Source organism: Pogona vitticeps, chromosome 3 (assembly GCF_051106095.1).
Source record: "Pogona vitticeps strain Pit_001003342236 chromosome 3, PviZW2.1, whole genome shotgun sequence".
Classification (NCBI taxonomy): Eukaryota; Metazoa; Chordata; class Lepidosauria; order Squamata; family Agamidae; genus Pogona; species Pogona vitticeps.
Genome location: NC_135785.1, coordinates 65,831,758 through 65,845,686, shown reverse-complemented (window position 1 = coordinate 65,845,686; position 13,929 = coordinate 65,831,758). Strand labels below are relative to the sequence as shown.

Sequence of the window (13,929 nt, the reverse complement as noted above, 5' to 3'; positions counted from 1 at the left end):
TTTTTGTTTGTTTTTTAAATACAAGCTAAGTGATGAGATCATTACAGGTTTTGGGGGAGCAATTTTTAAAACTGTTCTTCATGTCCAATTATTGGCTGTCAGCACTGAATTATATTCAAAAAGCAAGTGAGTTTTTGCATTTGAAAAACCAACGGATACTAAAAGAAACTAATATGCTACATGTTTGAAACTTGTCACATGACATCTATAGTTTGCTGTTGTCAGTAATACAAGTAGCCAATATTTGTAACCAGTAAATAAGGGTGCACAACAGCAGACATTAAAGCTTTAGAGAAGATGTTGTAACTTCTGCAGAATTCCCAGAATATTGTCTTTCATTTAAACACAATAATGTTTCTAATTCAGCACATGTAGAGAGCATTTTCTGAGCTAGAGAAGGGTTGCGGTAGAGGTGATAGGAACTTATTTCAGAGATGCATTTTTCAATGGACTCATGGAATGGGTTAAACGCTTCCTCTACACCAGCTGTGGTTTCACTTTTGGTTCATCCATCCCACAACTGCTACTTACATTTTTTAGCAACCAGCATTAATTAATTGATTGTTTGCATTTTTACAGTTAGCTTGATGTCTGATTTGGCCCTAAATTTTAGGGTCTTGCTTCCACATATTTCTTTACCTTCCTGCCTAATTATCTTGAACAAGATCAGCAAGATTTTGCCTGCCATTGTTATTTCTGTGTGGTATTATTTTACCTGGGTTGTATTTTATTTTAGTTTTTTTAACAAACCACCCGTTGTTCCTTAACTGTCATTGCCCTTAATGACATCAGAGTCAAAATGTTTCCACCAAACTATGCTGCTTTAAAGATGTTTCTTAGATTCTAAAAAATCCAGATTGCTCTATCAGAGTAGTGTAAAACACTGCCTTGATTAAGCAGATTTATTCATATTCATAAAACATGTTTGTTTTCTGACTTCTCATATTGAACTATAAAATATGGTGAATCTTTAGTCCCGAGAAACACTTGAGATTTTAAAGAGAGGAGGAAGAGAAGCCTAAAATTTCTTTGAGTGCTAGGAATATTGGATGAGGTCCTATGTAAGACGAGTGTTCATAGCCTTACTGGAGCTTCTTCCTCTTTCTTTCTCATCAAAGTTTACAGGATATGTTAGAGAGGGCTAGGGGACCCTCTGGAAGAGATTTAAGGTGGGGTAAAGGGCTAACAGAGAAATTCTCCCCTTCCATTTTAATGACAGAAGCTGTTCCATTAGCAGGAATGCCTATCCTAGTATAACCCATTTACTTTAAGCAAAATGATTAAATCAACATTTCATTATTTCTAGCATGTTAGTTTAACTTTGAACTACTAAATGCCGAATAGTGGTTATGTATATTCTTTTATTATAATTTATTGGTCTATATGTCCATAAGGATCCAGGATATGCTGCTGGCAGAAACAGGATGATGGGTTTTGAAAAATCATTCAATTGACTTGGTTTGGGTATTCCTTTGATAATTCGGAGTACAGAAAAAAAGAGGAGTTTATTTGATTTGATTTGATAACAGGTTGAAGAATTAGAGCAACAGCTAGCCAACGAGATCCTGCATAAGGAAATCAAGTCCCTTAAACAACAGCTGGAACTTTTAGAAGAAGAAAAAAAAGAATTAGAAGAAAAGTGTCAGAGTGCTGAAGAACAAGTTAGGAACCTAAAGCACTCAGGTAAAAATATAAATGAATCTGATATCTTAGTTTTGCTGTTAGTTAAACAGACTTTGAACTGAATGTGCTGTCATTGAATTCCAGTGAAGATGTCCACTGCATAATTATTAGTTTACTGCTGTTTATTGCTTCATAACATGCAGTTCTGTTATGGAAGTTGTATTTCAGTTTGTATTCTGCCTGGAATGTTAATAGGTAAAGAATGTTTTGACATACAGGGTTGAATCCAGGCTAAGATAATTACTCTTAGCACCTGATAAAATGTGTGGAACCTACTGCCTTGTCCTGTTGATTTCCATAAGACTTAACTGGAACTCACTTTGTTTGGATGCAACTCGAAATGTTTTCACTTAGAGTGGTCATTTAGAAAGCCACATTGTCCAGTTAAAGGGAAAACCTGTTTTGTACTTTCCTAAATCGGAATACTCCCAGATGTAGGCATCATGGAGAGATGAAAAAGATTCACACAGACATTCTAGATACAGAAGGTATTCGTTTAGTCTAAGAAATGATTTAGCCCTTCCCTATGAGTCAGAAAGCAACAACTCCTACAGATGTGAAGGTTTTTTGTTTCCCCTTGTGTTATGTGCCCTTAGGTGACTGACATTTTAGAAAGTGAGTGCTGTGTCAAGGACTATGCAGAAGGAATTAGCTTTGCAACTCCCATGGGTGTTAATGGCTAAAATCCATGGGAGTTGTGTGGCTAATTCCCTGCACATCAGGCTAAACATTTACCCCTCACTATCTGACTGTAAAAGCTGTCTGACTTGCTGGCTATTATTTGTCCAGTTTATCGGGCAATGCAAGACATCAGGAACACTGACAAAACCACTTAGAGTACATACAGTATGGATCAACTACTGTAATTTAGTTGTTACCAAAGACTTATTTGCCAGGATGGTGCCTGACCAGCTTACAGCATTGCACCTATTAAGTGCTAAAAACTGTAATTTACTACTCTTTATCTAAGATTGCCATTTCTTAATAAATTCAAAATACAGTTACCAGCAGGGGAAGTACTGTTTAACTATCCTAAAGCAGCTAGATTATGTGGATGGAAAATGTCAAAAGAAAAACATACTAATGCCTTTGTGCAAAGTCCTAAAACTGTTTTATCGTGTTGTGTGTTAAATTAATCACAGGCTTGTAAAGGGTCTGGAAAACCTATGGAAATTACCAAGGAGACTCACTCACTATAGGACATGAAATAAATTACCTGAGTGTGTGTATTGACTACATTTCATCCTGATGGTGTACTTTAATGACCGTTGCTTTTAACTATTACCAGAACATGAAAAATAATGGTTGTTTACAGTATCAAAAAGTGAGAAGGAAGAACCAACTACTGTAATGATTCTTCAGGGATTTTGAAGTGGCTGTATGTCCACAAAAGCATATTCTTGAGAATGACAAGGAAACAAACCCAGTAATCAGTTCAGAGACACTTAGTTTGAAGAGCGAAACCTGCTTCTTCTGCTTGATATTCTGTGGGGTGTTCCAGATTTATCTCTCAAGGTCCAAGTTGCTTACGTTGTCATTCTGAGTTGCTTTAAGATAGACAAGCCCACAAATGTAGGTTGATAGGAAGTAAAAACTAACATGGCCTCCTGACCCCAAATAAAAGAAGCTTGGTTGTAAGAAATCTGTTTTTATCCCTCCTTACTGTTAGGTCATAAGTGAATATGCCTCAGAGAACTGGATGTCTCCATAAGAGGTGAGGAGGGCAGCTACAAGAGAAAGAAAGCAGCTGGAAAATCACCAAAGAAAAGAAATTGTCAGCCAGTGTTAAATCACCATAGTCCATTGGCTAGTGAATCAGTGTATATTTCAAAAGCATTATTTTCTGTTTTATCTACTTTCTGTTTTGCTTTCTGTTCACCATTTCCCCACTATTTTATGCATTATTGTAAGACACATAGGTGCAAGAGAGTTTTAACGAAGGATTCAATTATGCCTTTTGTACAGTTGATGAACTTCAAAAAAGAATACAACAATCAGAAAACCCACTTCCACCCCCACCTCCACCACTGCCACCTCCACTTCCTCCGCCTCCCAATCCAATCAGGCAAGTACATTCCATACTGCAACTTTAGGCTCTACGCTTAGGTTGGGATGGGAAAGGTTGCCTTCAAATTTTGTTGGGAGTGTGGTTTCCCTCATCTTTCGCTATTGGCCAGATGGGAGAGCCACAAGTTGCCAATAACTGGCTCAGGTAGAAGTATTTGCTTCTGTAGGTGTACCAAGGATCAGCAAGTGTAAGATTCAGACATAAGATGACATTCAATAAACATGGAACAAGCCAGTGGGAGAGCAGGCAGGATGGCTTCCAGTAGATGTTTTGACTTCAACTCCCATCTTCCCATGACCAATGGTCAGGGATGAGAGGGGCTGTAGTCTAAAACTTCTGAAGGGCATTAGGTTGCATTCTGCTACAGCTGCTAGCCTTTTTTTCTGAGCATTGAGTTTTCAGATGACACAAGCATGCCAGAATCATTTTATTGAGTGTTGTAGTGACTAGTTTCAATTTTTTCCACTCTTAATTTTTTTTCAAGGTTAGAATTTCTTCTGTTATGATTTGTAAGAGTTACAGTCTTCATATCAGATCCAAATTCATTTATTCAGAAGGTTATTCCGAATCTGTGCTGTTTGGACAAACTCCCGCAATGAAGCTGCAGATGTGTATTTAATTGGGGTAACTGGGAGAGTTCTTCTCCATTTCCTTACTTTGACACTCCAAGTGGTCACTAAATAAATTAAAGTTCATGGAAGTCTTTAGATCTGTTGCCAAACAGTGAAAGGATCAGGGTGTGCCATCACATAACTGAAGTAAACAGCAGAAGTTATTTTATGGGAGAGAGCTCTAAGTGGAGTATTGAGTTACATCTGGCAAGAATGCTATCTCTGCCCAGAAAGCTCCTCAGCAAGGTTAAGGTCAATTGTGGCCTCCCTATGAGGACGCAGATAGTGATATTTGGGTAAGGTATGATCATCCAGCATTCCATTAAATCCAATCAGAACACATTGCTATAATTAACCAAAAAGTCAGAATTCATTCATACAGAACCTAGGATTACAGTTAAAGATAACCACATCAATTTCACCTGGTTTTGGAAGCCAAGCAATGTTGAGCCTGGTTAGTAATAGGACCGGAGTGTTGCATTCCCATCAGGAAAACAGAGAAGATCTCCAGTACTGAGAAGAAAAAACCCTGGAGATCTATTGCTTCCAGTCAGACCATATTAGAGTAGATGGACCAATGATTGACTCGGCATAAGGCAGCATCTGCTATTCTTATACACCCACTCCATGTTTGGCTTTATCTCCAATTTTTGTTCTAGCTGATAAAATAGGCAATAAGCTATGTCTTACTAACTACAAAAGATGCACAGTAGAATCCCATGAGTATATCTTTGACAAACTGCAGATTTAATACCTCAGTAGTCAATATTTGATTACATAGGGACTTGTCTGCAAAATAGACACAGTAGCATAACCTCCTTTCACAGGAGCAAGTGGTGGGGAAGACCTGTGGCTGTTACTTGACCTCATCTCCCATCTGCACCAGGCAGCCTGGCCAATGAAGGGGATAATGGGAGTAGTAGTATATTAACATATGGAGGACTGCAGGTTCCCTAGTCATATTGTAGCATGTCATACAGAGTGTAACATAGATCAGTCAATTAGAGTAATATCATGAAGTGTTTAGGTGAACTAAATGTCAAATATAGATCTGTAGATTATATGTAGTTTTCACAGTTTACATTTACTACATCACTAATATGGAGTCAGTACATACCATTGATAATGCATAGGTATTTTAGGATGAATATATATTTTGAATTTATACTTCTTGTTGCATCTGGTCTTATTTGTTCATTAGCCTTATTTTTAATTGTATTGTTTACCTTGTTTTATTATTTTGCTGTAAACCACCCAGAATAGTGCTTCACACTCATGGGGCAGTATAAAAATCAAATGAATGAATGAATGAATGAATGAATGAATGAATGAATGAATGAATAAAAAAACTGCCATCAAGAAGTTTGATATTAACTTCTTGCCCAAAAGCATGAAAATTATGACATAGATTTTCAAGAATTTAAAGATGTTGTGTGACTCTACCACCATAACCACTGGAAATTAATAATAGTTAGCTGTGTGTATTTTTCATTCAGTATAAACTGAAAATGTTTTCATAACCTGAAATCTAATTACAGGGTTTGCACTAATAGATCTTTTTACATAACATTCTGATGTTTCAGTTTGCTGAATATTTGTTATAGAAATCCTACTTTTGTTGCCCTTGTCAGGAATTTGAAATGTCCCCACTATGGCAGACAAAACAGACTGGACCCTGCTAAATGCAAACTCAGTTTCTCCCCTGAGTTCTGCCAAACATATGCCAAGGTGGAGGGATTTCATGGCACAGCTGTATTATTCTGTTGCCACAAATACAAGTGATCTTATGACACTTCAAAATCTTGTAATTTGTATTTGGCCAAACCATTCAGGGACTGCAGCCTGGTTCTTTAGATGCATCTCAAGTATACTGCAAGTCCATGAAATCTTTTGCCAGATAAAACTTGTGTTTTGTTAAGGTGACAGAAAACTTTTTGTTTCAAAGTGAAGGGATTTATGGTGATGAAAAATCATGATCAATTACTAAAGTAAGGCAATTTTTTAACCTTTTAATTTTGTTTCTCTGAAATATACTCATAGTGATCTCGCAGATGAATAGATTAAAAATTTTTATTTTTGTCTAAGTGAAATATACTAAACTCCAAACAGCACTTTATTTTATAACAGATAAAAATGAAAGCATAAAGGAAATTTTAATTTTTTTTCCAAACATTATGAACAAAATCCATTTTCAATAAATTTACTAGCTAGTAATGTAACTACATATGCTTTTTAACTTAGCCTACCATGTAGCATCTGATTACTACAATTTCTAAATAGCCTTGTTTGTAAGTCTACTATTTATTCTTTCATTTACCTCATGTGACTTCCTTAATCTTTGCAATTTAAGTCTATTTGAAGAGAACAGTTACTCAGTTAATTCTTTCCATGCCATGCCCCAGTGTGCTCAGTACTATATCTTTTAAAAGCCTTTCTGTGGTATTCCAAAGCCAAGCAGGGGTATAATCCATTTTAAACCTATGAAGTGCTTAACACAGAATAATATTCATACATGATCTAAAGCTCAGATGGAGTGCCATATGTGTGGGTTTTTTCAACACTCAATTCATATATACTACCTTAAAAAGTAGTTTTTTTGTTTATAGTTGTCAGCTCATTTTATACAACATTTCAAATGTAATCTAGAATATTCCAGCTCTAAAACTTTTCTGCATTTTTATGTGAAGAAGTACAGAATATAGTGATGAATATCTCAGGACAATACTTGTATAACTTGCTGATGGATTCTAAAATCTAGTTTTAATCTGCTGATTAATTCACACCTAGAAACAAACAGAAAAATTTCCCCAGTACTGGGGAACATTTCCCCAATAGAAATTCCAGTGTGCCTCAGGACAGTAAAATATCCCAGGCCAAATCTGTTCCTCTGAGCCTGATTTTATTTTTTATTTTTTAAAAACCCTGAGGATATTTTCTTTATCCCAAAATATACTGAGTGGGACAGAAAAGATACCTTATTGGCAGAAATCAGTATAGTTTGGGGAATATTTTATTGTCCAGGGCCCAGAATATATACAATTGGTTGCCATTTGGAGATAATATTTACTATTATCTGGGCAACGATATATAAAGACCTTGTTATGGTTCTACTTCTATATAAATTCTGCAACAAATGGTGCACCCTTGGGGAGGATTTGTTCTGAACTCTGTGAATATTAAATGGGTAACCTAAAATGTAACTCTTACATGGTGTCTCCTTTGCCTGGTAGTGAGATGGAAGTTTGAAAAGATTTGACTTCTAGCTGGATAAGTATCTGATTAGAATAAATGAGGTATTGAGGGTGAAGTGGAAGAAACAGGTCATTTTCCCTCCCCTCCAACTTAACAGTGGTCTTTTATTGTCCTTTCGAACATCTAACAATAAATACCCATGGTGTGATGGGTCTCAACCCAAGGCAACCCCATTCAGACCACAAGATGCCTTGGACATCTTTTTAACCATTCTTTTATATACATTTCACCTCTTGTTAAATAATTCTGGGTCTTTCTTGACTGATGTTCCAGTATTTTTCTTTCATATAAAAATAGGTCCTTTCATTCTTCCATGGGAAGTGCTGACATTATGCTTCTACTTTTACACACTTTTTTAGTTTCTCTGTTCTTAAATCACGTATTTATTTATTTGTTTGTTTATTTATTTATTTATTTATTTATTTATTTATTTATTTATTTATTTATTTATTTATTTGATTTATAACCCGCCTATCTGGTCTACTCGACCACTCTAGGCTAGCTGTACAGTGAAGAAGACCAAAATAAACTTTGCTTATTCTTCTCCATCCACAAGGAAATGCTAGTTAAGTATTGTAATAGGCCCACTGTGTCAAAAATCAAGTCAGTTAAATTGTAGCATAATAGAATCAATGCCTTCTAATTTACAGTTGTTATACAGCAAACAAAGGGAAGCAACTTCTTGGGGAAAAAAGTTGTCCATTATACTGTTGTTTCGTACTGTTAACCCGATTTTATGTAACTGACTAAGAGATCAGAAGTGTCCAGTCATTGGACCGTCCAATACATTTCAATGAGGAAAAATAAAAAAATCAGCAAAAATGAACGAAGACTCAGAACAACACCAAATTAAGTTGGCATGCCTTTCACAAGCTGGACTATCGATGCCAAGCATTTAAAACAGTTTCCTAACAGTTTAAGGCACTTTTAAATGAGGGGATAGGGACATCGTTATGTGAAAATCCCCCATAGGAAACATCGCTGTGTGAGGCAGCAACTTGATCAGAAAAGACATCGTTATGTGAATTCATCGTTGTGTGAGGCACTCGTTGTGCGAGGCACCACTGTACTTTAATGGATATTAACCCAACCTCTAAGCGAAGAGCCACATTGGAAGTACAAAGTGGAACTCCAAGAATGGCTCTCGCAAATTTGGTCTGAACAATCTCCAGAGGTCATACATTAGTGTAAGCGAGTAGTTGAGAACCATAAAGCATTTGTGAAATAGTCCTGGCCTTTAAAACTTGTATTACTGATGGTACAATATTATTTATTTAAACTGTATAATTTGAATTTTATTGAATTTCTCTAATTTGGATATAATTATAATTGATGCCTATTGTAATTGTTTCATTGTTATTAATGTTTTTCCCAATTATTATTTGTGGGGGTTAATTATTTAGTTTGTGATTAATATTTTTATTATTTTATTTTGTTTTGTTATTATTATTTTTGTCTTTATTGTTTATTATTTTTGATTACTTATCTTAATTATTATTAAGTTTGATACTGTTGTTTACATGTTTCATTGATGTATTGAGTTTATTGTTGTATTGTATAATTCTTTTTTCTCTTTAATTATATTAAGTTATTAGTTCTTTTTTTATTCTTCTTTCTATTTTTCCTTCTCGTCATGGATTGGAGGGCCCGCCTTCCCAGCGGGGGGCCACAAAACATCTCTGTCATCACGGGTAGAGGGCGATATGGCGTTGGCTCCTTCCCTACTCGTGTTAGAAGAACAAGGGACAGATGTTTAAAGGCTGTTCCTTGTTCTGAGATGGAGACCAACCTCCAGTGCCGAGGTAGTCAGACCAGCCAACCCTCTACTCTACGCCTGGTGTTGTTGAACGCCAGGTCTGTATCTAACAAAACCCAGCTAATTTATGATCTTATTCTGGAGGAAGATGCAGACCTGGCCTGCATAACCGAAACATGGATTGGCGGAGAGGGGGGTCCCCCTCTAGCTCTCATCTGCCCGCCCGGTTATGCTGTCCAACACCAGGGCAGACTAGAGGGTCGGGGGGGGGGGAGTTGCCATCGTTTATAAATCCAACCTGGAAGCAATTAGGCGCTCCTCGGTGGTAAAACCAGGTCTTGAGGCTCTCCACGTGTGGATCGGGGCCAGGGACGGTATTGGGATCTTGCTGGGTTACCGTGCTCCCCGCGACCCAGCCACTTCCCTACCGGAGCTGGTGGACTTTGTCTCCGCGGCACTGCTGGGCTCCCCGAGATTATTGGTCTTGGGGGACTTCAACGTGCATGCGGGGGCAGAGCCCGCTGGACCAGCTCTTGAGTTCTTGGAGACCATGGCCTTCTTGAACATGTCCCAACATGTCAACGGCCCTACGCACGTGGGCGGCCATACATTAGATTTGGTTTTTTCCACCAATGGGAGTGAGAGTGGACCGATGGTGACTGACCTTGAGTCGGTCCCCTTGTCATGGTCGGATCACCACCTAATAAAATGCTTCCTCAAGATGGCCCTCCCCCCTCGCAGGGAGCAGGGATCTATTGTCATGGTCCGCCCTCGAAGGCTACTGGATCCGATTGGATTCCAGGATGCCATGAGAGAGGTTACGGCTGACCTGGCTGGCGCTCCTGTCGAGGCCCTGGTTGACGGCTGGCTCACCGCCGTGACTAGTGCCATTGACACGATCGCACCTAAACGCCCTCTCCGCCGCAGAGATCGCCCGGCGCCCTGGTTTAACCAGGATCTTCGGGTGTCGAAGCGGGTCAGGAGACGGCTGGAGCGCAAATGGAGAAAGGACCCGACGGTTTTCAATCGTATAGCTGTTAAGGTCGCAACTAACCTTTACCAGTCTAAGGTAAAGGCTGCCAGTAGAACTTACCTCGCTAACCGGATAAGTGAGGCATCCAACCAGCAGGCGGAACTATTCCGTATAGTACGTGACCTATCCGGAGTTGGCCCGGGAGATAGGCCTCCCCCTAGTCTTACCCCGGACCAATTTGCAGCATTTTTTAAATCCAAAGTGGAGGCCATCCGCCGGGATCTCGCTCCTTTTTTGAATACAGTGAGTCAAGTTGGGATGTCCAGCGCTCCGTCTTGCCCGGTGTCTTTTGACTCTTTTCAGCCCGTATCGCCCGACACTGTGGCCAGGACGCTTGATCGCTGTCGTGCCACCACCTCCTCTTTGGACCCCTGCCCGGCCTGGCTAATCAAGGCAGCCAGGCCCTCAACAACGGAATGGGCTACTGTAATAATTAATGGGTCTTTCCTTGAGGGTAGATTTCCCTCTGCCCTCAAGGAAACACTCATTAGGCCTATAAGAAAGAAACCCAATTTGGCGGCGGACGAAATTGGCAACTATAGGCCCGTCGCCAATGTTTCTTTCTTAAGCAAGGTAGTCGAGAGGGTGGTGGCCGATCAGCTCCAGGCGTTCCTGGATGAAACAGATGCCCTGGATCCATTCCAGTCGGGCTTCAGGCCGCGTCATGGGACAGAAACGGCATTGGTCGCCCTGTGTGATGACTTATTGAGGGAGGCCGACAGGGGCAAAGTGTCTCTGTTGGTACTCCTCGATATCTCAGCGGCCTTTGATACCATTGACCATGGTATCCTCCTGGGGAGGCTCGCCGAGTTGGGGATAGGTGGCCGGGCCTTTGCTTGGCTCCGTTCCTTCTTGGAGGACCGTCCCCAGAGAGTACAGCTTGGGGAGAATGTTTCGGCCCCGTGGTGCCTTAATTGTGGGGTCCCACAGGGGTCGATCATCTCCCCAATGCTGTTTAATATCTACATGAGGCCGCTGGGAGGGGTCATCAGGAGGTGTGGAGCGCAGTGCCATCAATATGCGGATGACACACAGCTCTACATCTCCTTTTTTCCAACTGCAGGAGATGCCGTTCTGTCCCTTCAGCGTTGCCTGGAGGCTGTACAGGAATGGATGCAGGAGAACGGGCTGAGGCTGAACCCGGACAAGACAGAGGTACTGAGGGTGGGTGCCCCCACACCTGGGGACATGGGAAACTCCCTCATTTTTGGGGGGGTGACCCTGCCCGCCAGGGATGGGGTCCGTAGCTTGGGTGTCCATCTTGACCCGGCGCTCACCATGGAGACCCAGGTGGCGTCCGTGGTCCGTTCCGCTTTTTTCCATCTCAGGCGGATAGCCCAGCTGCGGCCCTACCTTGATGTGGGGTCTCTCACCACTCTGGTGCATGCGCTTGTAGTCTCGAGATTAGACCACTGTAATGCGCTCTACGTGGGGCTACCTTTGAGATTGCTGCGGAAACTACAGGTGGTGCAGAATGCGGCGGCCAGACTACTCAGTGGGCTGAGAAGATACCAACATATCTCCCCCACTCTGGCCGCACTGCATTGGCTGCCAATCCGATTCCGCATTGATTTCAAAGTGTTAACGCTTACTTACAAAGCCCTAAACGGTTTAGGACCTCGATACTTGGCGGAACGCCTTCTCCCATCTAGATCTACCCGTGTCACTCGCGCGAGCCAGGAGATAAGGCTGAGGAGCCTAACGCCGAGAGAGGCCCGAAAGGAAAAGACCAGAATCCGGGCCTTCTCGGCGGTGGCTCCTCGCCTTTGGAACAACTTGCCCCCTGAGATTCGCGCGGCTCCCTCGCTGGGTATTTTTAAGAAACAACTAAAAACATTGATGTATAGGCGGGCCTTCCCAACAGAAAACCCTTGACGATCTTTTTTCTTATTCTGTTCTTTATTATTATTATCTTTTATTTAAGTTTCTGCTGTAAAGTTTTAAAATTACATTGTTGTTTTTACTGTAAGCCGCCTAGAGTGGTCTAATATGATCAGATAGGCGGGATAGAAATAAAATAAATAAATAAATAAATAAATAAATAAATAAATACATATTTACCTCCAACAGTATGAAAAAATCTTGTTATTGCCCCAGTATTTTTGTGGGCATTCATTGCTGCATGGTTTACATGAGTAAGCCAGGATCCTGAAGAATGAAAAATTATGCCAAGGTATTTATAGCATGCTACTTGCTCTACCGGGTGTCCATTTAGCGACCATTTGTGCTTTATTCTCCTTCTACTCACCACCATAATCTTGGTTTTAGCATAGTTAATTATTAGTTGTTCTTCATTACAATAGGTGGAGAAGGATCTCAGAAGTCTTCTAAATCCTACGCACATAGTTGACAATAAAACGGTATCATCGCCATAAAGTAGAGTTGAAATTGGGTGAGAGGCAAGTTTGGGTTGGTGAAAATTGGAGTTACTTAAATATCCAACCAAGCCATTGATATTGAAATTAAACAAGGTGGGGGCTAGTATTCATCCTTGTCTCACTCCATTCACTTGCATTTGCGCCTTATAATAGATGCAATAATAGATTGTTGTGGGAGGCAAAGCAGGCTTAGAAGTCCTTTGCTATATGCCACATAGGTTGCTAATGACATAATAATGTAAATACCTCCAAGTTAGGAAGCAGCAAAAAGTTGGTTGACCAGTTCTTTCTCTACAAACCAAATTGTGAAATAGTTCCATACAGGTAATATTTCCTGCAAATAACACATAAGGCACAGTATGTGCAAGCCTCTACTCATAAGCATTTACTAAGGAGAATCAGGCTTCTTTGCTGACCAAAGAAATAAGAATTGTGTCCAGGTACCTTACTAAAGTAGATGTTGCAAACCAGAAGAGAACTGGTTATACAGTGGTGCCTCGCTTAACGAGCGCACTGTTTAACGAAGAATCTGCATAGCGATGTGTTTTTTGCGGTCGCATTGCGACATTTTGAATGGCAAAACATCGCATTGCGATGATCAGTAAGCGTTTTGCTTACCGATCTTCGCATGGCGATGTTCTAAAAACAGCTGATCAGCGGTTCCAAAATGGCCGCCGGAAGAAAAAATGGCCGCCCGCTCTGTTTTCGTGCTCTGCCCTCGCTTACTGGGAGGCGAAAATGGCGGCCAGATGGGGGAATCTTCGCATAGTGGTGAATTTTCGCCCCATAGGAACGCATTAAACGGAGTTTAATGGGTTCCTATGGGTCCCCCCCACATAGCGACGAATCCGATTAGCGACATTAATCCTGGAACGGATTAACGTCGCTATGCGGGGCACCACTGTAGTTTTAAAATAAACATCATCATTTACCTTTCAAGCTGATGTTCTACAAATTATGTTGATATATGTGGGGAATTAGACTACTCACTTTTGTGGAAGTATTTCTAAGGTTGGAAAAACTTGTATTAAAAAAAAAACCAGTTAAGAAAATTATGTCTTCTGTACTGTGTTGGCTACATGTTAACTTTTGGCTGCTTTTACTATGAGGCAGGAAGAGGGAATTCATTATTTTGAGGAACATAAACT

At 40.3% G+C, this 13,929-nt stretch overlaps 1 protein-coding gene across 1 annotated transcript in view; it reads left to right on the top strand.

Annotated features, from left to right (window-relative positions):
• The window catches only part of SHTN1 (shootin 1), a 96,562-nt gene that overhangs the window by 48,950 nt on the left and 33,683 nt on the right, over nt 1-13,929 (top strand). Inside the window, exons 10-11 of the mRNA XM_020779957.3 lie at nt 1,530-1,683; nt 3,649-3,748. Coding sequence (XP_020635616.3) covers nt 1,530-1,683; nt 3,649-3,748 — 254 coding nt within the window. The remainder of the gene's footprint in view (nt 1-1,529; nt 1,684-3,648; nt 3,749-13,929) is intronic.